We start from the raw sequence: 23,032 nt of genomic DNA, 5'->3' as shown, positions 1-23,032 counted from the left end.
GTTGTTCAGCTCGTATACTTAATTTATTGGCAAAAAGTTTTAATATATCAAATTTTAATGAAAGGTTCCCGCCACTGTAAATATCATCTGCACAAACAGTTCGCATTCGCGTGTTTAATCATATTTTGTCAAATGATTTTTGGCATTTGAAGGAATGAGACTTGCTTTAGAATTTTGTGAAATTTGTAAACAATTATCATTATCATTAAGTACAAGGTGTCTGAAATGGAACTATTACACTACCAGATTAGAAACATCATTTACTTCAAGTTCTGTTGCAAAAAGTCAGTGATAGAATGTCACCAAATTATGTGTATAGCTTTAGGTACTAATTTTGTATCATATGACACCATGAAGGTTTGGTACCGAAAGTTCAAAAACAAGGACTATGACATTCAAGAAGCCGAGCACTCTGACCTGCCTACTGATGTTGATGAGACCCGCCTGCAAGAAATAGTGGAAGAAGATCAGTATGCAAACACTCAAGAGCTTGCTAACGAATTAAACGTTAGTGCCATGCCCATAAGTTACACTGTGCTTCACTTAAATTGGGTGCCACATGAGCTGACTCAAGCAGATAAGGACAAACATGTTCGAGCCTGTACTAATTGGCTCTAATATCAATGCAAGGACAAAATTCTGGAGCAGATCATCACACATTGGCAGCGTTGCAGAGCGCAATTTAAGTAGCAGAAAGATAACGCTTTACATCTGGTGGAACAGCCATGGTATTATCCACAAAGACTATCTGGAGAAAGGTAAAGCCTTCAACAGTAAAGTGTACAGTGAGATGCTAGTCCACGAGGAAAAACGTCGAACTGAGTTCCAGTGAAAAAGGTAATGTTCCATCAACGTAATGCAAGACCACATGTGTCATCATTCACCTGTTGGACTCTGTAAGGACTTGAATGGGATCTTTTGCAACACCCACCATATAGATGCAACATCACTCCTTCAGACTTCTACATTTTTTCACACCTTTAGCTACATCTTGCTGATGCCATCTTATATTTTGCACAGGATGTCCAAAATGCGGTTGATCTGTTTTGGGACTCGTGGTCTCTAAGTTTCTGGACCGAAGGCTTTGAAAGAGGGCCAAAACATTTACAGAAAACCATAGATTTAGGTGGTGATTACTACCCTCTCTAAAGATACTACTTTCATGGGTTTTTTTCTAACTTTATTTAGAACTTTTTTTTGGTGGAAAACTTTCAGCAACCAAGTATTAAATGTTACTGAGCATGTTATTCAAATCATAAAATATTTTTAGAAACACCAACTTGTCCAGACCAAATTTAATGAACTTTAATAATACCATCTAAAATATGCTGGAACTGAACATGTGACTACTTCAGAAGTTATATTAAGAACAGGCCAGTTTTGAAAATACTGAATATTTTGAACTGGCCATACTGTGAAAAATAATCGATACCTAATAGACAAAAATATTCAGCTAAAAATTCTTAATATGGCAATCGAATAAAATGCAAAAGATCTGTTACTGAGTTTGAGGTAGTTTCATTTGCTTTGTATAAAATCCAGAAAGATAATTTCAGCAGTCTTGAATTTGTTAAAGTTTGGAAAGATCTTGAAAACAACTTCAAAAATTTTGATGAAGAATGCATAAACTTGTTTAAAATGCGATATGAAAAAGCACTGTCATCAGTACATTTTTTTAGTATATATTGTACATTACCAAAATATGTGTGTTAGTAACCTGAAGCTTTATTATGAAGTGAAAAGAAACAGGCATAGGAATTAGAAAAATATGGAGACAATGCTTTGTTCAGCATTACATTGAAATTTATAATTTGTGCTCCCCAGTTCTTCAAAAACCATTTTGAAGTGAGGCAGTCTAGTCCTCTGCTTCTTCTATAAAATCAACAGCTTTTATAGAAGAATGTATAGGGAAAAAAGAACTGAATATCATTGACATCTTAAGCACAGCAAAATCTTCATTAGTAGGAACTGAAAGAATATTTTCGACTTTTGGAATTGTATGCAACATATTGAGAAATAAGTTAAGAGTTGGGAAGGCAGCACCCCCCCCCCAATCTGAATCGTACCTAGGGTTTTCAGCACCCAGGGACAACTGAAGATTTTGTGCCCCCATTGCTTGCCAAGGATGGAAAACATTAAATTCTAAAATGTCATAACATCAGTTTGGCGCCCCTTGGATTCTGTGCCCGGGGGGGGGCGCCAAACTGATGTTATGATAGATGCAACAGATGCCCCCCTCTAGCTAGGCCCCTGCGTGTAAGTGTAGGTAAGTTTATATTTAAGTCATAACTTTGATTCTATTAAAAAAATTGAAAACAGATTTAAATGTAAAGTTCATCCTTTTTTCTCAGTTTGCAAATAACTTATTTAAAACAGGTCATGACTCTTTTGTGCACTCTTTTACCTAAAATATTGTCATGTAACATATGATGATTATTAGAACTGTTAGCTCTTTTGTTTGATTATTTTTCACTTGCATGCTTTTATATGGTTTATATTGTATATTCAGTAGGGAATCGATTTACATTTGAATACCTTTGCAGCTATGAAGGAATAGATATTTTACTTCTCTTTCTGTCCTAACTGTTATGTGGAATTGATAAAGAGACTGAGTACTCTCTGATTATCTGTACCCCTGCTTTCAACATTCAATAGAATTGCCATGCTTTGGCCCATTTTTGAGTATAGGCGCAACAACAACCAGCTCGAGCAACATATATATATTTGCACATGCACATGTTTGAGATCTGCACACTTTATATTTAGTTATTCTTTCACGGAACAGTGTAGATATCTACCATACAAGATTTTTTGTTTTCTACGATTTCTTGTTCCTTTTAGAATTATTTATGATTCGAACATTGCCTATGTGTAAAGATAGCCAAACAAACATTTTTGTTAATTCGCGAAATCATCAACATTTATTGGCAACCTTTTGGGGCAGGGTAGCTGATAATCAAAACATATCAAGCCTGCATATCCTCCAAAGATTGCACTTAATTAAGTGCTGCTAAAGCTCTAAAGATTCTGTGTTAGTCAAATTTTTCATCTATTGAGGATGAAATTTGGGCCATATGTATCTGTATGAGGTGCTTTCTAAGAATTAACAGAATTGGGGAGGGGAAAAAAAGGACAACTACTTATATTTTTTCATACTTTTTTAAATATAATTTTTGTGTGGCTTTCATTTTAGGTTGTCCATTTTTATGTTATGCATACTTAACAGCATGGTTATGGTTCTTTTTTTAAGCAATATCGAAAGTGAATGAAAGAATATCTGTATGTGCGTTTATTTTTGTTACAAAATTGGCAAATTTATTGCAGAAATGTATCAAAAACACACTTTCAGCAAAGAAATACTTTTGGCTACATTTTAAAATAGAGAAGGTAGTTCAATAATGATTGAAATAAATAATGATTGAAAAATTCATATAATGATTGAAATTGAAACTAATGATTTCTTGATCATCTCATCCCCAGATGAAGTAGCAGCAGTGCATGAAATCATATTGAAAGATTAAGACACGATAACACGCCGAATAAATACTAATTCAGAAGTCAAACAACAAAATTTGCGGTTTTGCAGCTGAGGATGATGGTTTGGTAAAACCATCGAAACTAGTCCTGTGAAAATTTTGTAAATATAATGCTGATTTTTGTTGTTTGAATTAATATTGAAAGATGTTCAGTAAATGAGTCATTTTTTTTTCGATAGATTGCCATATTATCTGTTTTGTGCAGCATATGTCATCAAATAATATCAGATAAAATGAACATGGAGTGAACTGATGGCAAGTTTGTACCCAAGTTTCTCAGTGATAACCTGAAAGAAGAGCATATGGAAATCTGTTAAGTTCTTTATAAAATAAAACAGAAATGATTCAAACTTTCTGATGTTATTTCTAGTGATGAGACGTGAATTCGAATATGATTATGAAATAAAACAGCAGTCATCTGAATGGAAGTCGAAACTCAACACCAGATTATTGTTATTTAACAGTTTTTGGAGTAAGAGTTCTCATTCTTCAAGGAGCACCTGCTTCAGTTGTTTGGTGTTTTCCAGAGGGTAAGATCATATCATCAGCATCTCCCTAACTTGTCTCATGCATGCTGAATGGGATTTAAATCAGGGGAGCATGCTAACAATCCATTCTGTGAATATCTTCACTTTCCAGAAGCTCCTCCATCCGTTGTCATCCAGAAAAAACAAAGTCGGAACTAGTGGCACCCTAGAAAAGATGCATGTGGGGGAGGATAACTTCATTACAGTACCGATCTTTTGTAAATGAACCTCTGTCAAACATGTGGAATTCCATCCATCCATTAATCATAATGCCTTCCCTATATGTACATCCTGACATCTGTACGTACAGACAGAATAAACAACTGTGTTTCCCAAACGGATTATAAAATGGATTCAGAAGAGATTTTTTTGTGATTTATGTGCGTACTTACGTATATATCTATAGTAGATAGCTAAAAACGAGTAGCCATAGAGCATTGAAATTTTGTATATGGGTCTGTTATAACCATGGACCTTATAAGAAATAGACCAACCCAAATGGGTTTTCTCCCTTGTCTGATGCGTTCCCGGCTGTCACCTTGATCACGTCCGGAAGAGTAGGGACGACTTGCAGAAATTTAACAGTGGTTTGCCTAGAGAAGCATATATAATTGTCAAGATAAAGCTGGTTGTAGCGCCTCATTTCACAAGTTAGAATTTCTCCGTATTTTTATTTTTGAAACTGAGATTGATTTTTAAAAATTTAGCATATTTATCAAGCATAATTAGGGTTCCAAATAATTATAAAGCCGTTGCATGCTTTTAGGGCTGGATATTTTTTTAGCTTTTCCTATGCTGTAAGAAAATTTGTAACTACTTCTTTTAGAAAATAATATTTTAAATCTAAACTAATAGAAAATTTCAAACAAGCAATTTTCTCTTGCAATTTTTATGCGTTTTATTGGTGTAAATAAGTAAAAAATACTAAAATATTTAAAAACAAATTTTTGAAAGTTTTGTTTAAAATTCTAAATTGTGCTGCTTTTTTAAAATTATAGATGAGAATTATGGCACAATTTCTATGAAGGAATTTTATTTCAATTATATTTAATAATACATCATAGTGATAAACACTTTTGACTTCTTAATTTTTATACATTTAATACTAATACTAAAATTGTATTTAACCGTAATAATTAATTTTGCTGTATTTTATAGTGATTATTTTTTAAATTTATTTTTAGTTCTGCATAAGAATTTTTTATTTACTGTTAGTTTAATTTATTAGCCCGAAGCGACATTTTGCGCTGTTACACTATAAATGTCCATGTCTCCTTGCAAATTGTTGTTACCAAATATTATCGCCCTGTATTATATGTAAAGAAATTAAATAATGAAGAATCTGCATGAATACATGTATGTTTCTCACACTGTGACAAAAACGACGGTATCTAGAGCCATCAAATTTTGAATAATGTAATTCTCCACCAGAACATGATCATCTGGATGGCCGAATTTCAAATTTGTTTTAATCTATTTCATATTTTGTAAAACTTTAATGAATTTTTGATTAACAAACTCAACAAGTTCAAAGCAAGCAATGGTAACACTGCACAAAAAATAACATTTTTATCTCCAGTGCAGAAATTCTAAAGTTATGCTGTTTTCAAATGTTATGGGCGATGTTTCAAATGTGGATTACGGGCGAAGAACATAATATTCAATAAATATAGGTAACGCACTAAACGTTAAAAAAAGGTTCCTTTTGGGCGTAATATAAAATCTGACTGCTTCTAGATTTTATTTTATCTTTTTTTCCCCTTCATTACAGTCAGAAAATTTTATGCTCTGAATTTTATAAATTACTAAAATAAATAATCTAGTTTAATGACGATATAATCAAATAAATGATCGTTTTTTAATGTTATTATAGTTTTGAAAATCACTGCCTAAAAATGTTCATTAAATTTTTTTAAAAAATTATCAGATCTTGTTTAATTTTTCCATATTTATTTCAAAGCACCACATACTATCAATCTTATTTTATTTTATTTTTACGCAAAATTAAGTTCATAAATTTTGTGTTTAGAGTTTTTACCGTTTTACCAAAGTAAAGATGTTTGTACATGAATTGCGCATGAAAAAATGCGTGAAATGCAGTATTAAGTGCTTTAATGAGATATATTAAATCCTATTTGGAAAAAAAAAAAAAAAAAAAAAACTGTGACTTTCATAATCTCATCACTATACAACGTATCATATTTAATAATTAAAAACAGTTATGTGATACAAATGCCATAGGTTTCAGTGTTAAAGTAAACCAGAACTCCCCTATTCTTTCTTGCGTACATGTCGGTGACGCGTGCCCCGCCCACTGGGTTAGTCTATCTCTTATAAGGTCCATGCTTATAACGTAGTTTGCACCTTCCCTTTTTGTTGCATTCAGCTGCTTCAAACATAGATATAATGTGCGAATGCCCACACGCATACATGCACACACATACATACACATTCCCACCCTGTTACCCGTCTCGGTGAGCTCAGTATTTTTATTCTTATATGTTTGTAAATTGTGCATTTTTTGCTTTAAATGTGGTTGAATTATGTTATTTTTATGTTTCAGTTAAGATTTTTATGTTTTTACTTAATCTGCATGCAATAGTTGTAGAATTATCAACAATTTGAAAGTTTAAGTGGCACTAGGCCTAATGAGGCCATTTGTTTGAAATTCATAGCAGAATAATGAATTAAGTCCATTGGTGCACTAGGTATCTTTATGCAGAGTGGGACCAAAAGTTAACTTTGAGTTTTGTGCATCGGGAATTCGGTCTTCCTGCCTGTTGGCCAAATTACTTGTTTTGGCGTAGGAACTCTAAAATTTTAACTGAGAATTTTTTTTTAAAACTGTATTTGATAAGTTTTTCTGATTTTATAATTTCTAATAAAGATGTTTTGAGTTTTTATGTATTTTTGCCTTGCCACAAATGAGAACTGAGAACTAACGAGAAATATACCTCTAATGAAATTCGAGAAAGTAAGTTTAAATGAACTGCAGCAAAAAATGTGTATAATTTAATAGGCCAGACAAGGAAGTAATGTGGTGTTCTCATCAGATATTTAAAAATTTAGAATATTTGTTGTATATATTTTGTTTAAGTCATTTTCCAAAGGGCTGGGAGAGAAAATATCCCTTCACATATCTGGTTTAAAATAGAGCTTCCTATTTTTAAAACAAAGCTTCCTAAGGTTTCAAAAAGCATGTAATAATTCAGTGTAAATATAATGCATTTGTGTAACTTCAAGTGACAGGCAGTTGTAATTTTTTTAGCTTTAATCCCTTTGTCAATGCTGGACCAATTGTGCCAATTTTTTTATATTATTATGTTTATTTTTTGCGGAAAATTTTTTATTTTTAAGGAAATTTTTTTTTTTTTTATTTTAAGGTCATATCGCAGCTATTTTTAAGGGCACTTTCAGTGAAATTTAAAGTCTTTAAAATTTGGACATTGTAAAATGTATTATATCTAATAAATAAATAAGTAAATAGAAAGAAAAAGGAAGGATTTTTTCCACTTTTTGCATTAAATTTCTTAAAAACTTTTCTGCCTATACCATCATGTACTTAAGTTATTTTTGAAGTCTTTGAAATACTCATTGATTTTTTGTGCTCTGTGCCTTACTCAATAGATGATCTGATTAGATGTAATAAATGCTTTTGGAATGCAAGACTAAAAAAATGTATAGATGCTGCAAGAATAATCTTACGGTAGTAAATTTAGGTTTATAATATTTGTGAGCAATTGTTCACCTTTTTCAACTTTTGAGTAAACTTTTTATGTGACAGAAGTACAAAGTTAGTTTAGGCATTGATCTTTTGAAATGAAACTGCAGTAAAACTGTTATAAGTTATTATTTATATAGTATATCACCAGAATAATAGTTTCCCTTACTATATATCTGACTTAACTGCATTAGTAATAACGATTTAAGTTATAAATGATGACTGTGAGATAAAGCTTTAAGTTGGCAACTCTAGATGGTATTTAATTTTAAATTACTTGTTAATTATGTAATTTTAAAGAGAAAAGTTACCTTCCCCAACCTTAAGGATTAGCATTTTCTATTATGTATTTACATAAAATGAAACTTAACTTTTCAAGTATTTGTAAAAATACTGAAATAGTTAATTATTTTAAAAACCTAAAAGTGGAATTAAATTTTAGGCTTTAAAAAACTGAATGAAATGGTTTTGAGAATCTTAAATGTTTCTTTTTTATTAATAAGAAATATGAAATGTTAAAAATGAAAAAAATTCCAAAAGTATTGAAAAGCTGTGTTTCAGCTGTGCTGTGTAAGGAACAGAAGGAAGAAAAAAAATTTTTAATCATAAGCATTTATCAAATACTTAATGTTTAATGTGCATGCTAAATTATTTACAATTTTGCATATAACTCTTCAACAATTTTAAATGTAATGTCATATGTTATGATCACTGTTTTTTTTTTAATGAAAATCTATATTTATTCTTTCTCTGTTGTAAAAATTATTAAATTCTGTTGTAAATTTGTAAAAATTATTCAATTCTGCTTGAAATTTGTATAAATTTTTAAATCCTGTTTGAAAATCTTCTAAATTGATTTCAGTTATTAAAGTATAAGCAGATGAAGGAGGATTTCAGAAGACTTTTAAAAAATTTAAAAGATTTAGACAAGTTAGTATAGCTTTTATTTAAAGATTTTTATTGAAGTTAGGGAATTTGTCATATAAACAATGCTTTGAAAAAAGCTCAATTTAGTATATATATTTCTAATTCTTGTTGTATTGTTCATAATAATTGTATATATAAAGCAAGTTAACTTATAATTTTCTGTTTATTACGTTACTTTGTACTAGTAATATTCTGCTAACTGCTACTGCAGTTTTATGTACAGAACACTGAGATTTAAGTATATTAGATGCATTATATGCATTTCAAGTTAAGACAAAAGTCTAATTTTTTTAAAATCTATTTCTAGCAGTAGTTTTTATTATAAGATTATTAACTAATGTGTAGTAACATACAGCACTAAAATAGGAAGAATTAAACTCCCAAACATAGTATTTAAAAGCATGTAAAATTTTAAATAAAAATTAAAAGGCATATTAAGAAGAAAACAAAGCATTAAAATATTCAGTTAAAATCAGAAGCAGTTCAAAATGATCACCTAGTTCGTAAGGCTTGAATTATCTCCCTAACATGCCAGTATCTGCATAGGTGTATAAAAAAAAAAAACAATTATCAGCATTTGAAAAGTAATTATTGTGAATGGAATATTTTTCCCTCAGTGTAGAAAGTGTTGTCTCAAGAGTGTTGTCTAGCAGCAGTTTTTTTGTTCATTTGCCGCTGACCAGGCTTCCGTCTTAAGGTGAAACCAATCGGAATTAATACCTGATCAGCAGAAGTAAAATCTACTTGTACAACCAGCAGCCACCATGACTAGGTGGACAGCCAGATCAGCGACGCTTATTTTGTATCAGCCAAAGTAAATTGTTACCAAAATTAAAGAATATGACATCTGTGAAAATAACATCTGTGCAATTTGTGCGACGTGTGTACAAATGATATATTACATAATCAAAATTTGCATACGAGAGCTAAGCAGTTACAACTGCTGCCTTCAGCCATATTTATAAAAAAAATACAAGTTTGAAAGTTATTAGAAACCTCTTAAAATCATGGAAGTCTTGAATTCATATTTTCTTCCAAATCTTATTTTGTTCTTAGCTAGTTGGGAATGGCCACACAATTGAATCCCAGTCAAGGCAATTAGATGATAATTACATGAAAAATCTGGTCACTATTTAAACTCATTTTTCCTTTAATTCTACAACAATAAACAATATACAATAATAAACAATTAACAAATTATAAAATTTCATTATTCCTAGTTAATAGGAAAAACAGAGCAGTAAAATTTAATTCAAAGAACATTATTTATTTATAATGATTCTTATCTGTCTAAATCAATTGTTATCTAGGCAATAATTTATCTTAATTATAGAATAAATGCCCTCCTAATTAACATATTCTGGTTTGAAATACAATTATTCTCAAAAACTAAGAAAAGAAAAACAATGAAAAATTGATAGAAAAGTTTGCCTCTTCACTCCCTCTTGTGTGTTTTCTCTCTATTTTTAATAAATATTTTTCATTACCCTTGTAACTCCCCCCCCTTTTGGGTTTACTTACCGTAGTCAGTGTCAGCAAGGGATTCATATTTATCTAAATATTTTGCTAAAAAAAGCTTTCAGATTTTACATTACAACGGAAAAAGCGTTTTTTTTTTTTTTTTTTTTTTTTTTAATGTTTTGTTGGTTACCTTTGTTTATTAAATATCATGTTCTTCGCACTTAAACCATAAAATTCAGTTCAACAGCAATATCGCAAATTAATTTCAAAATAACAGTATCTTTAGAATTTCCAATACGCAATCTCGCACACTGGAGATAAAATTTTTTTTTTTTTTTTTTTTTCCCCGTACAGTGTTGCCATTGCTCACTTTAAAATCGTTGAGTTTTTTTAATAACAATTTCGTTAAAGTTTTACAAAATATGAAATAGATCATAAAACAAATTCCAAATTTGGGCTTCCAGATGCCCATATTCAGGTGGAAACATAAGTTATTCAAAATTTAATGGCTTTAGGTACTGTTGTTTTATTGCAGTGCAAGAAATATACATACATTTATATATAATACAGGGCTGTAATATTTGGTGGCAACAGTTTAAAAAGTGAACTGACGTATAAAGATTTCAATGCAAAATGCCAAAATGAAATTAATAGTTTTTCTGTGTTAATACCGTTTGGGCTTAAAAAATATTAAAAAATATCTGAAAGCTTTCAGATTTTACATTACACCCAAAGGGACTTTGTTTAACCTTTCATGTGTTACATTTATTTATTAAATATTCTTTGCACTTAAACCATAAAATTCAATTCAACAGCAGTATCGCAAAATAATTTTAAAATGAGCATATCTTTAGAATTTCAGACACACAGTCTCGCGAGCTGGAGATTTATTTATTTATTTTGTGCAATTTTGTCATTGCTCGCTTTGAAATCATTGAGTTTGTTATAAAAATATGAAATCGATTAAAAAGCAAATTTCAGATTCCAAATTAGGGCTTGGAGATGCCGATATTTGGCGGAAGATTACATTACTCAAAATTTGATGGCTCTAGGTACCGTTGTTTTATCACAATGCGAGAAACATACATACATATACATTTATGCAAAGTCTTCATTATTTAATTACTTTAAATATAATGCAGGGCAGTAATATTTGGTGGCAACAATTTTAAAGTGGACTGACATTTAAAGTTTTCAGCACAAAACGCCAAAGCGAAATTAATAGACCTTCTGGGCTAACAATCATGTCTTATCTTTAAATGGAAACTGTGACAATATGTTCTCTTGGAAATTAAATGATTTGGTCAAGGGGGTACTGCCAATCCTTCACTTTGATTCTTTCCATTTATTTAACTTATATTTCGTATGAATCATATTTTTTACAAGTTTTTACTATAGTTAACAAGTATTCTCAGTAACAAGTTCTTGCTATAGTACATTTAAAGGTGATTGCACAATTTCTGTCCTTCTTTTTGCTAAAAACCTGCCATCCCATTATCAGAAGTTGCCATAGTGTGAAATTTGTCGTTGTGTTTAGTTTCAGAAATCCCAAGATTGCAAATAACTTTGAGTCTACATCTGAATAAGAGAAAATAACCCAAATTGTTGCCATAGAGTTGGAAAAAAATTATGTAATTTTTTTGCAAATTTCCATTTTTGTTGTTAAATATTGAGCCTTCTATGCCTGCATTGAGAAAAGTGACATTTGATCCATGGGATCAGTGTGAAGAAAACTCTTACATCAATATTTAGCCCAAAGGGACAGTAGCTCAGAAGGGCTATTAGTCTCAAAAGACTATTTTGTGGCATTTCACTATAAATGGTGAATAATTTTTTAAATTGTTGACACGAAATATTATTGTCTGTATTATATTTAAAGAAATTAAATAACGAAGAATCTGCATGAATGTATGTGTGTTTTTCGCATTGTGACAAAACAATGGTACCTAGAGCCATCAAAGGTTGAATAATGTAATCCTCCTTGCACTGGAAGCCTGAATTTTGAATTTGTTTTATTATCTATTTCATATTTTGTAAAACTTTAATGAATTTTTGATTAATGAACTCAACGATTTGAAAGTGAGCAGTGGCAACACTGTGCGAAAAAAAATTTTCTCCAGCGTAAGAGACTGTCTATCCGAAATTCTAAAAATATGTTGTTTTTAAATATTTTGTGATATTGCAGTTGAATTGAATTTTATATAGTTTAAGTGTAAAAAATATGATAAATAAAGGTAACACACGAAATATTAAAAAAGGTCCCTTTGTGTGTAATATAAAATCTGAAAGCTTTCAGATTTTATTGCCCGCTTTTTTTCTCTTAATGCAAGTTGGGAACTGTTGGTTTAAATATGAATCCTGTCTGTTTATGAAATGTAATTGATACTGTTTCTTGAGCCAGAGACTTCATACGAATTTGAGTATTGATAAGTAAAGTTAATACTTAAGTAATTTCTTTGTTTCAGATTTCTGAAAATTTTGAAATTTAGCAGGAAGATTTTTAAAGATGTTTTTAAGGTTCTTCCTGATTATTTTTTCTCAAAGTTTGGCATCTTAATTATTGAATGGCATATCCCTAATGCGTTGAGAAACTGGATATCTGTGCAAAGCATGTACACTGCTCAAAAAAAAAAAAGGGGGGGACAGTGCTATATCTCCCGTTCTACTGGGCCGATTGACAAAATTCAAATTGCGTTCTTCATGTCTCGAAAGCGCGACTTAGGATATATATTAGATTTATATATAGCACTATTCTAACATAGGTATTTTAACACAAAATTGGACTTTTTCTGAAATAACATACCAATTTTTTTACATATTTCTATTCTAGAACTCAAATTACGCCTAAATATGAAATTTTGTAAAATTTGGAGCGAAATTTACGGAGAAATTCACAAATTTATGTTCGCACTTTGTTTTCAGTTTGCTTAATATATGGCAACCTAGTTTCCTTTCCCGTGCGAGGGAAAAAAGTCACCATCCTACCTTTTTTCCAAATAATATTCTTTATATTATATTTTTAATTATAACTGTTATTATTTTAAGTAATTTTTTCTTTTTCGAATTTCAGTTTAATTGTTTAAGTTGCATGGTTTTTTCGAATAACTGTTTTAAAATTTTCTATTTACCTATTCGAACTGCGTAAATAAAGGTGCAGCGTTTATTTATTTATTTATTTTTTTTCAAATAGTTTTCTTTATATATATATTTTTGTTACAGTTATTATTTTAGGTAATTTTTAAATTTTTATACTTTTATTTTAATTGTTTGTGTTGCATTGTCTCTTCAGATAATTGTTTTTAAATTTTCTATTTATTCCTTCGAACTGAGCATTTTAAATATATTTATTAATATAAATTTTCCAGAATTTGATTTTATTTATTTGAATTGCGTTTCTTTTGGAAGAATGGTTTGCAACCCAGACTACGATGCGTTTGAAATCTGCATATATTAAAAGAGAAAATACAGTAAAGCATAGTTAACACGCCTTTCAATGTTCTGTTCAGAAGAGATATATATATAAATAAGAGAGATGTATAACCGACAATTTAACTTAGGATGACTTGCATACACTGCTTTAAACAGTTTTATCATTGTGCCCATTGCTTTACACAATTTTATCCTACATTTGGTTTCTTAAAATGTTATTCTATTTTAGTCAAATATTTTATTTTTGAAATCGCAAGAATCAAATATCATAAGATTAAAACGTTTTAAATTAAAAAAAAAAAAAAAAATACAAATACAAAATTTTACGCAAAAATTTATTTTTTCTTCCGGCATTCTACTTTATTCTTGCTCTTTTTCTTTAGGCATTCTGCAACTATATTAAAAAGTATCCAACTTTTCGAAATATCTTGGTATTTTTGACAATCATTTTAAATAAAGTTATCGCCTTCCATTTCATAAAGGCCCACAAATGGCCGAGCGGTAAAGTCACTGAACACTGGTAGTTCACTCCGAGGTTCAAATCCTGGTAAACGGGCTGTTTGCATGGGCGTTTTCGTGGATTTTCTCATGTGTACTGTGTATGTCAGCTGGTTTCCCTTAGAAAGTTCTTCACGAAGTATTTGGTCAGGGCCTTTATCAGTCGTTAGAGGCTAAAAATTTTGAAGGTATGAGAGGAAAGGAAAGACAGGTTTCCTCAAGAGGTTTTGGTTTATTTAGTTATGACAAAGCACACTAGGGCTATCTGCCTAAGGGGAGGGATGCCTTCGTGGAGGACTTTCTAAGGGAAATTGGTTCGCATACACATTACACATGGGGAAAACCAGAAAAACGCCCATGCAGCCAGCCCGTTCGTGGGATTCGAACCTCGGACCGAACTACCAGTGTTCAGCGACTTTACCACTCGGCCGCTGTCTCATCAGGAGGGAAAAAAAAAACATCTTTAGGTGACATCCACATACATCACTGGATAAACTCCTGAATCTTCAAATAACTCGACTGAGAAAATCATGGGATTCTCCATTTATGATACAATATGATGTTCTATAACGTAATTTAAATTTATACAGCCTTAACTTTAGTCGACTGGTTTTATAGTCTAAAACCAGTCGCTCTTCACTTTAATCTGCAATGATATCGTTTTTGTCTTTTCTGTTAACACAAGCTCAATTGATGGTATTTGCTGGTGTACACGTCCAAGTGTTTTCTCTTTGAACACCTAATGTCTTTGAATTATCCTGAAAGTATATTCAAAAGCGTCCAACTTTTTTAAACATCTTGGTATGTCTGACAGCCAAATTTCCCTGCAAATTTTTGCTTACTTTTCTCCCTAATTTTTTTCTTTCCTTCTACAGTTATTTTCAGTGCTCACACAAGAAAATTAAGATTTTTCGATTGCTAGACTTCCAAAAATTTTGCATTCTTGTCAATTTTTTATAATATCATTTACATGAATTGCGTTTCAGCTGAAGACACCTGTTCATTTTCTTGTCATTTTAACTAGAAATAAAGTTTAAAGAGAAGTCCAAAGGATAAATACTGAACACTGGTAGTTTAATTAAAAGATTTTTGCTAAATGACAAAGAAATAAAACAGTCCAGCAGGGTTTATTCTGTACCACCGAGTGACCCGATTCTTATATCGGCTAAAACAATCTAAATCATATTAAAGATCATGGTTTTTTATACAATCTATAACGCGAGAGAAAAATTAGCTTCTTAAAGCATTCTTTCTAAGAGGAGTAATGTAAAAGATTATATATATATATATATATATATATATTTAAAGCTGGGACCTGAAACAAATTGTCAAACTTTTAAACTGGTGGTTATAATTAAAGTTTCAATTTGAAATGGTCATAAAAGGAAAACTACCGGACCAAATGTTATCAAACTTGGGAATCGTGTAAAGGAGGTTATGGGAATTTAATTTCCGCGAAAAAAAAAAAAAGAGTTTAAAAACTCACCACCAGAGGAAAAATGGCGCTGTGTACAATATTGTTAAATGAAATAAGACACGAAAACATCTGTTTAAAATGTGTTTAATAGTTTCTGAAACGTGTTACAAAGCATGTTCAATGTAGCGTTCAGCATTTTCCGAAAGCAAGTTAAATCCTGTTACTGCATTCTCAACAGCAGCTCTTAGCATATCAGGAGGAATGTTACGGACATGTCAGTGTATCACATTTTTCATTTCTGCCAAATTGCTTACACTGTAAAAAAAAATCTGTAAAGTTACTAAGAAAAGTCGTGGAAACTGGGATGCCATGGATTATTTGAGTAATCAAAACAGGAATTTTCTTAGTAACTTTACAGAGATTATACCTGTAATGGTTACAGATGTTTGACATGTAATGTTACAGGAAGTTATTCTTTAGCATAACAAAGTTTTTGTATGTTGATTACCGAAGCATATGCCTGTAAAGGTTACAGATCTTTGATCTGTAATGTTACAGGAAATTATCGTGTAAGTATAACATGTTTTTCATATGTGATTTACCAATGTAAACATCTGTAAAGATTACAGGAAATAATAGTGTAAGTAGATCGTAATTTTTGAATGTGAATTACTAAAGGGAATATTTGTAGATTACTAGTGTTCTGCTTGTAAGGTTATTGCAAGTGATTATGTAAGAACATGTATTTTCATGTGAAATTTTAAAGGATATATATGTAAAAGTTGCAGATAATTTACTTAAAAGTTCTTCCAAATAATTATGCATATAGAACATATTTGTCTTATACAAAATACAAAAATGATGTATTCCTAAATATTAAATATTTTGATTGTAATATTACTATAAATAATTACACATGTAGAACATATGTTTTATGTGAAATGTCTACAGCTACTGCTTGTAACAAAATATGCTGCATTTATTTATTTGTTGGGAAAGGGAAGTTATGTAACTTTAAATATTTTTTTTTTTAAGGAAAAATACCTTAGATTTTCTAAAAGATATACAACATTTTCTTTCAAAATATTTCCAATGTTAAAAAGAAGCTCAAATTTTATGTTTTTCTGACATCTGCATTACTTTCCTTTATTGAATTTTAAGACATCTCAAATTTACATATGCATCACGAAATAGCTGGAAAAAAAACTTGTGTATTAGACTTAATGGTTTTTTGGCAATAAATTAGTAATGTTCTAGAATTCCCCCGCTGAACACTGGTAGTTCGGTCCGAGGTTCAAATCCCGCGAATGGGCTGGTTGTATGGGTGTTTTCATGGTTTTCTCCATGTGTAACATGTATATAAGTCAGTTTCCCTTCGAAAGTCCTCCACAAAGGCATTTCTCCACTTAGGCAGATAGTCCTAGTGTGCTTTGCCATACTTAAGTAAACTAAACCAAATCATTCTCCTTATACCCAACAGTGTAATCTAAAGAGACTGCAATTGGATATGATTACAGTAAAAAAAATATTTTAATGAAATTGTTTCAATAAACAATTCTAAATATTTTTTCAAATTCTAAAAAAAATTACTTATGTAACTCAACAATGAACTTAAATTCAGTTATCACAAGTTATCCAAAATTATTTTCATGCTTAATTGCATTATTCATTTTAATTACAACATATAATTCTTTTAGGCATAAATGCTTTTTAATCTCTTCTGCTACTGACCATTAATTGAAATAATAGATTAATTAATCGGACAGTTGTACAGGTATTTTGCCAGATTTAAAACTTTATTAATAAATTACATTCTTCTCATTGAATACAAAATTGAAGAATTAGTTAGTCCTAAATTTAATTTTTCAAGTATTCCTTCTATTAAAACATTTAGTGCCTACAGGCAGCCAGACAGTAAGCTGAACATTAGCATTTGGCTCTAGATTTAAATCCTAGAGAATGGGCTGCCTGTGTAAATGTTTGTGTAACATGAAGTTTTCCTTAAAATATTCCTTTCCTTGGACAGATGGCCCTCTCTTGCTTTGTCATACTTCAAATAATCAATTCAAGCATTTAATGTAGGTATGACTTCACAACTTCATCCCAAATTCTAACTGAAAAATTGAACAGAATCCCCTGATACTGTGTCTATAATACATGATGAATATAGAATGATCTTAAAAATTTAAGGAAGAAAATATAATGTATTTGGAAATGCCTTGATCCTATAATTATATTTTTCTCTGCTGTGCCTAGAAAATTAAGAAAAGAATGTAAAAACTGAAGATAAAGAATTCAGCATTAATAATTGATATGATAGTAGTAATAAACTAAAAAGTTTTTAATGAAAAATTGATAATGCATAATGGCTCCTTAAAATTTTAATTTTCTATCCTACTATTAATGGAACTAATTTATCACTATAATCAAAATGACTCAGATTTTCTTTCTTTAACTGATGTCAAAAATACGATGATTATTTCAAAATTCCTGTGGATGATTTAATTGTTCTCAAAATTTTCTATTCATTTATTAAATGGTTCAGATTAATGTTTTTGTTATCATTATTTCAAACGACTTTTTAAATCTTCGGGAAAAATGTTTAAATCTTCATTCAACAAAATTATATTTTTAGATAGATTTTTATGGAATCAAAAATTCTGTAAGATAATATTCATTCACACAAGATATTAACTTAGTATTTGCTCATTACTTTACAAGTATTCGATGAAGCCTTTTAGTGTAACATACAGGTTACATAAGGAACCATTTCATTTTAACGTAATATTCCATAATCATATATTTTATTTTAAAAAATATCATATTTTGAAAATATTGGATATTGCAATGGATTTCGACTCTTTATTCCAATACACAGAATATAGAAACAAAAATAGGTTTATTTTTATTTGAAAACTATCCAAAAGGAAAATAAAATAAAAAATAGGTAAAATTTATATTATTGTTATTTTTAATTAACTAGTTGTGAGAGTGCAGTCCTCTTCTTCTTAGGATTCAAAGCATGGCTCCTAAATAAAGAAAAAATCACATTCATTAGAAGTACATAACATATTCTAAATTTGTTATGTGACATTTTAATTTAGAATCTCTTCATAATAATTGCATGCACTTGCACATATTCCAAATGATTTAAATCTTTTTTTAAATTAAATAATTAAATTGCAAACAAGATTCCTTTTGGTCCTTTCATGAAATCATAAATTGCATGTATCATCCATTTTTGAAGCAAAAACAGTACAAATTTAAATAATTCAGAAATATTGCAGAAAATAATTTGAGGTTTATTAGATATTTACTATATTTATTTGTAATATAAAATAAATCTGTAAAGTAGTTTTAATAATGATCAGATTTTTTTTAAGATTAATTTCTCTAGAAATTGAAATGTATTAAGGTAGCACTTCTCAATCTGTGGATCATACAGCTTGCTCTCATGGTCCTCCGAAGTTTCCAAAGGAGACAAAAAAATTTAGTTGAAAAATCTCAGAGTTTAAAAAGTTACATATGACAATCATCTATCACCTTTTCTCATAAGATAGACATTTTATGAAATTTATTATTGGTTACCCTACTTACAGACTTCCCACTCAGTCTTAGCAGTAAAAGATGGATTTAAAGCACTATAACTGTGGTACTTACCACCATATATCCAAATATACTATCATATATCCACTAAGACTGTGGTCTTACCATCATATATCCAAATATAGAAGAGCCATGCAAGAATTACAAATCACCCTTCTCATTAATAATCTTGAAATATTAGAAATATAACTTTTCTTCAATGGACTTAATTATGAAATATAACGGATTTTAATTATATATTAAAAAATAAGTGTACTAGTAGTAATATATGCTAAAAAATTGCTTTCGAAGGGAACAGCAGCAAGGTGATTCACAAATTATGATAATTCACATAATCTCTATTCGAAAAAAGTTTGAGAAACGCTGAAACAGGAGAATAATTAAATTATGGTTAATACTGGTAATTTCAGCCATATGCTTTAAGCTTGATGATCAACATTAAAAAATTCTCAGAAAGTGTTAGATCAAAAACTACTTTTCCACATAATATGAACTTATACGTAACAGCATTTAATACTTAGCTCACTGGCAAAATATACAAAATTTTGAAATGCAAGTATATATATATAAGGCCAATAATATAGTTATCAACAATTAATGCATGAACTTCAATACTTACACAATTAACAAACACATGAACAATGATGTTACATGCATTCATCCTCTGAATTAACTAGTCAGTTTGGGTATTTTCTATCTTAGATGTCGCAAAAATTGATCATGGATTTAATATTTTAAATGTTCCTCTCATAGACATTTTAATACTTGTATTTTTTACATAATAGAGTGTCATCTTTAGTTTTACAGATATTCATTTGTTCACTTATTACGATTAAGTTTTACAGACAGAACAGATGATACCTGATTACATTAAGTGGTATTTAAGACAAACTTACTTACTGGTACTTAACACAGTTGCTAGAAAAATATTACATAGTGAAAGACAGGGTACAATGTCAGAATCTGAAAACTTATTGACTTACACTAAGCTATTTAATGCTTGAAATATTTATGATTAGATAATATCTTTTACATCATCAATATCTAACAGTGATATGATATACTTTAAGTATACAGTAAAACCACTCTATAACTTTTCCATAATTTTGTACAATTTTGATATTTAATGGAGGTGGTTACTTCACAAAGCATGATTCTCAGTGATAATTAATATCAATGTTTGTATCACCAGAATACTTGACATAATCACTTAAAGAGGTATAGTTGCTAAGGAAGGTTTTTCTATACTTTAAACAATGGTTTACATATTTTAAAAAGTATATTTTTCTGACACTGTTATTTAAAAAGTGTATAACTCCTTCTACTCTTACTACTTAAGCATAAAAATTTGAAATTTTTATGCTTAAGAGTCATTCATTTAGTTGTAACTTACAGGAAGATATCTTAAATGCCTAAAATGTTTTAATTTATGAAAAACAGCAGTTAGAGTATATTGAAGGGTGCTCCCTGTATTATCAAGAGAGCGCAAGTTTGTGCAATTCTCTGATGTTTTCTTAAGTGAAAATAGGTCGATGTGTACATGGATAAAGTCAAGGGAGTGCACGATGCCAAGTTTGTACAATTCACAGATTTTTTTTAAGTGAAAATAGGTCGATGTGTACATGGATACCGAATATGTGCAATCTGTCTTCGTGTAGCGGCGGTTTTTGGCACACAAATCGTCGCTACACAAGCCAAAATAACATGGTCAAATAATTGCACAAACTCGGTATCCATGTACTGCCAAAAATCGCCAAATTTTGCCAAGGGGCACCCATAAATATGCTTTTACCAAAACAAGCTTCAAGGCATACTGTCAATTACATTTTAAATTCCAGTGATTTTTCAACACTAGTTCAAATACTCTAAGTATATGTTTGCATAAGTTACTTAACTTTTGCATCAGCAAAATTTATAACTTAGCAAATATGAACTATGAAAAAAAAATATTTGAGCTTACCTTGACCCTTGGATTTACTAAATCTATGACACTTTTAACGCCAAAGAAATTCGATGACCGAAAATACGCGATGATTTATTTAATCTGGTTTTAAAATGGGTCATTTTAAGTTTGGCTATATCAACAACATATTACTCAGTATTGTTGGATAGTGAATTTGTAATTCTTTTTCATTCTTGAAATATATACACATGACAGAATTGGAATAAAAATTTTAGGTTTTTCAGATGAACTCATAGATTGAACTAATTTGTTGAATTTTATCAAGTAGTTCTTAAAAATACAACCAACGATTAATTAAAACCAACTGCAATTCAAATGGATACTCTTTGTCAAAAAGGAGCAGTAGAACTTATTTTAAACATTCAGCAATAAATAGTTTTCTGAATATATTTTTTAGCGTAACGGCAGTTTCAAACATAATAAAGAGAACAACATTCATTCTAATGAGGATAATTTTGAAAATAATTCACATTAAAATATATCTGAAAGAGATTTTTAAATGAAAAGATGACACAAAATAATTATTTTCAAAAAATACATGTTATCTCAGATATAGAAGAAATTTGGCATTGAGCTGAGTATTGAAATTAATATATGCAACTGACGTATCATTACTAATATTTCCTTGATTTGATATTGAATGCTATAACTATTAAATATTAGCAAATGCATTTTATAATGAACTTTGCACCAAAATTTATATGTAAATTTACATTGTAAGTACTAGAATGAATGTTGTACCATTTTATTAATATTTTACTTTTCAACAAGTATAAAGGAAAAAATAGAATTTTTTTTTCTTTAATGTTCCTAGTATGTTACGTCATAGTTAAAAATATGTCAAAGTCACGGCATTTCGATTGCCTTTTGTAAATGTTGGTTATAATGTAACTTAATAGATGCTTTATAAGTTGGTAAAGACTGTCCTGGATTAAAACTATCTTTAACACAAAAAATAATATACATTGAATACTTTTACAAATATGTAATTACTATCCGACTATATAATCTTTTAAGGCGAACTTATCGCATGTATTAATGAAATGATATTCCATTTTTAATGTATGTTAAGTTATTTTGTCGAATTTTTTAAATATATTACATTTATTTTTTCTTTTTCGTTGAGATTAATAATAACATACATAGTGTAATAATGCTCTGAAAAATATTCTAAAGCAGTTCACACTGGGATTAATGATAACATGTATGGAATAATAATGTTACATCTGTCAACAAAATGAAAAATATGAATATTCTAACGCGATATGTTTTAAAAGATACATAAATATTTAACATGAGAAATTATTAGACTATAGATAGAACATTAATATTAAGCTTATTTGTTTTTAAACTAACATATTAACAAATTTTTTTCTGTTTATAAATATGAGCAGTTTAAGTGCAGACACCTGCAGATGTAACGAATAAAAGTTGTTATTTTACTAAATGGAACACAAGCTCTGTGATTTGAACTCTAACAATAATTCAACACAGGTTTATTTAGGAGCATTAGAATTATAAGCTAAACATTAAAAGAATTTAATTATAGATAGTGTAAAGAACATAACAAATACATTACATAAAATTAGTAAAATACACGTCAAACACTATTTCGAACTTACCTCGACCATAGCAAAAATAATGGCTAACATGGCGACTATCGTTGAACTCTCCCGCTAAGACGCTGTTTTTCCACCTTCTTCTTGATTGGTTCTTCTCTCTCAGCCGTTTTAAGCCACGTGATCACACGCTACGGACAAAATCCAAGCAAAACTTCTTGAAAAACTCCTGTAGAGTTTACAGTTTCGTTTGGTTCTGTGTTCGTTACAGGTATTTCCTTCGTAATTGTTCGCATTTCTGTAACTATACAAGACTTTTGTCTGTAAACTTCGAGGTTTTTTTTTACAGTGTAGATTATCCGAACTCAGGCTTCAAAAATTACAAATT

General features: G+C 29.8%; 1 protein-coding gene across 10 annotated transcripts in view; it reads left to right on the top strand.

Annotated features, from left to right (window-relative positions):
• The window catches only part of narya (RING finger protein narya), a 213,841-nt gene that overhangs the window by 58,693 nt on the left and 132,116 nt on the right, over positions 1 to 23,032 (top strand). For all 10 annotated transcript variants that reach the window (XM_085820189.1, XM_085820190.1, XM_085820192.1 and 7 more), the window contains one exon: positions 8,647 to 8,714. In XM_085820189.1, the coding sequence (XP_085676315.1) occupies positions 8,647 to 8,714 (68 nt within the window). The remainder of the gene's footprint in view (positions 1 to 8,646; positions 8,715 to 23,032) is intronic.

Source organism: Stegodyphus dumicola, chromosome 7 (assembly GCF_044657685.1).
Source record: "Stegodyphus dumicola isolate Sdum_Otavi_A_Nest chromosome 7, ASM4465768v1".
Taxonomy (NCBI): domain Eukaryota; kingdom Metazoa; phylum Arthropoda; class Arachnida; order Araneae; family Eresidae; genus Stegodyphus; species Stegodyphus dumicola.
Note: the sequence above shows the minus strand (reverse complement) of the source record. Positions and strands in the feature narration are given on the sequence as shown.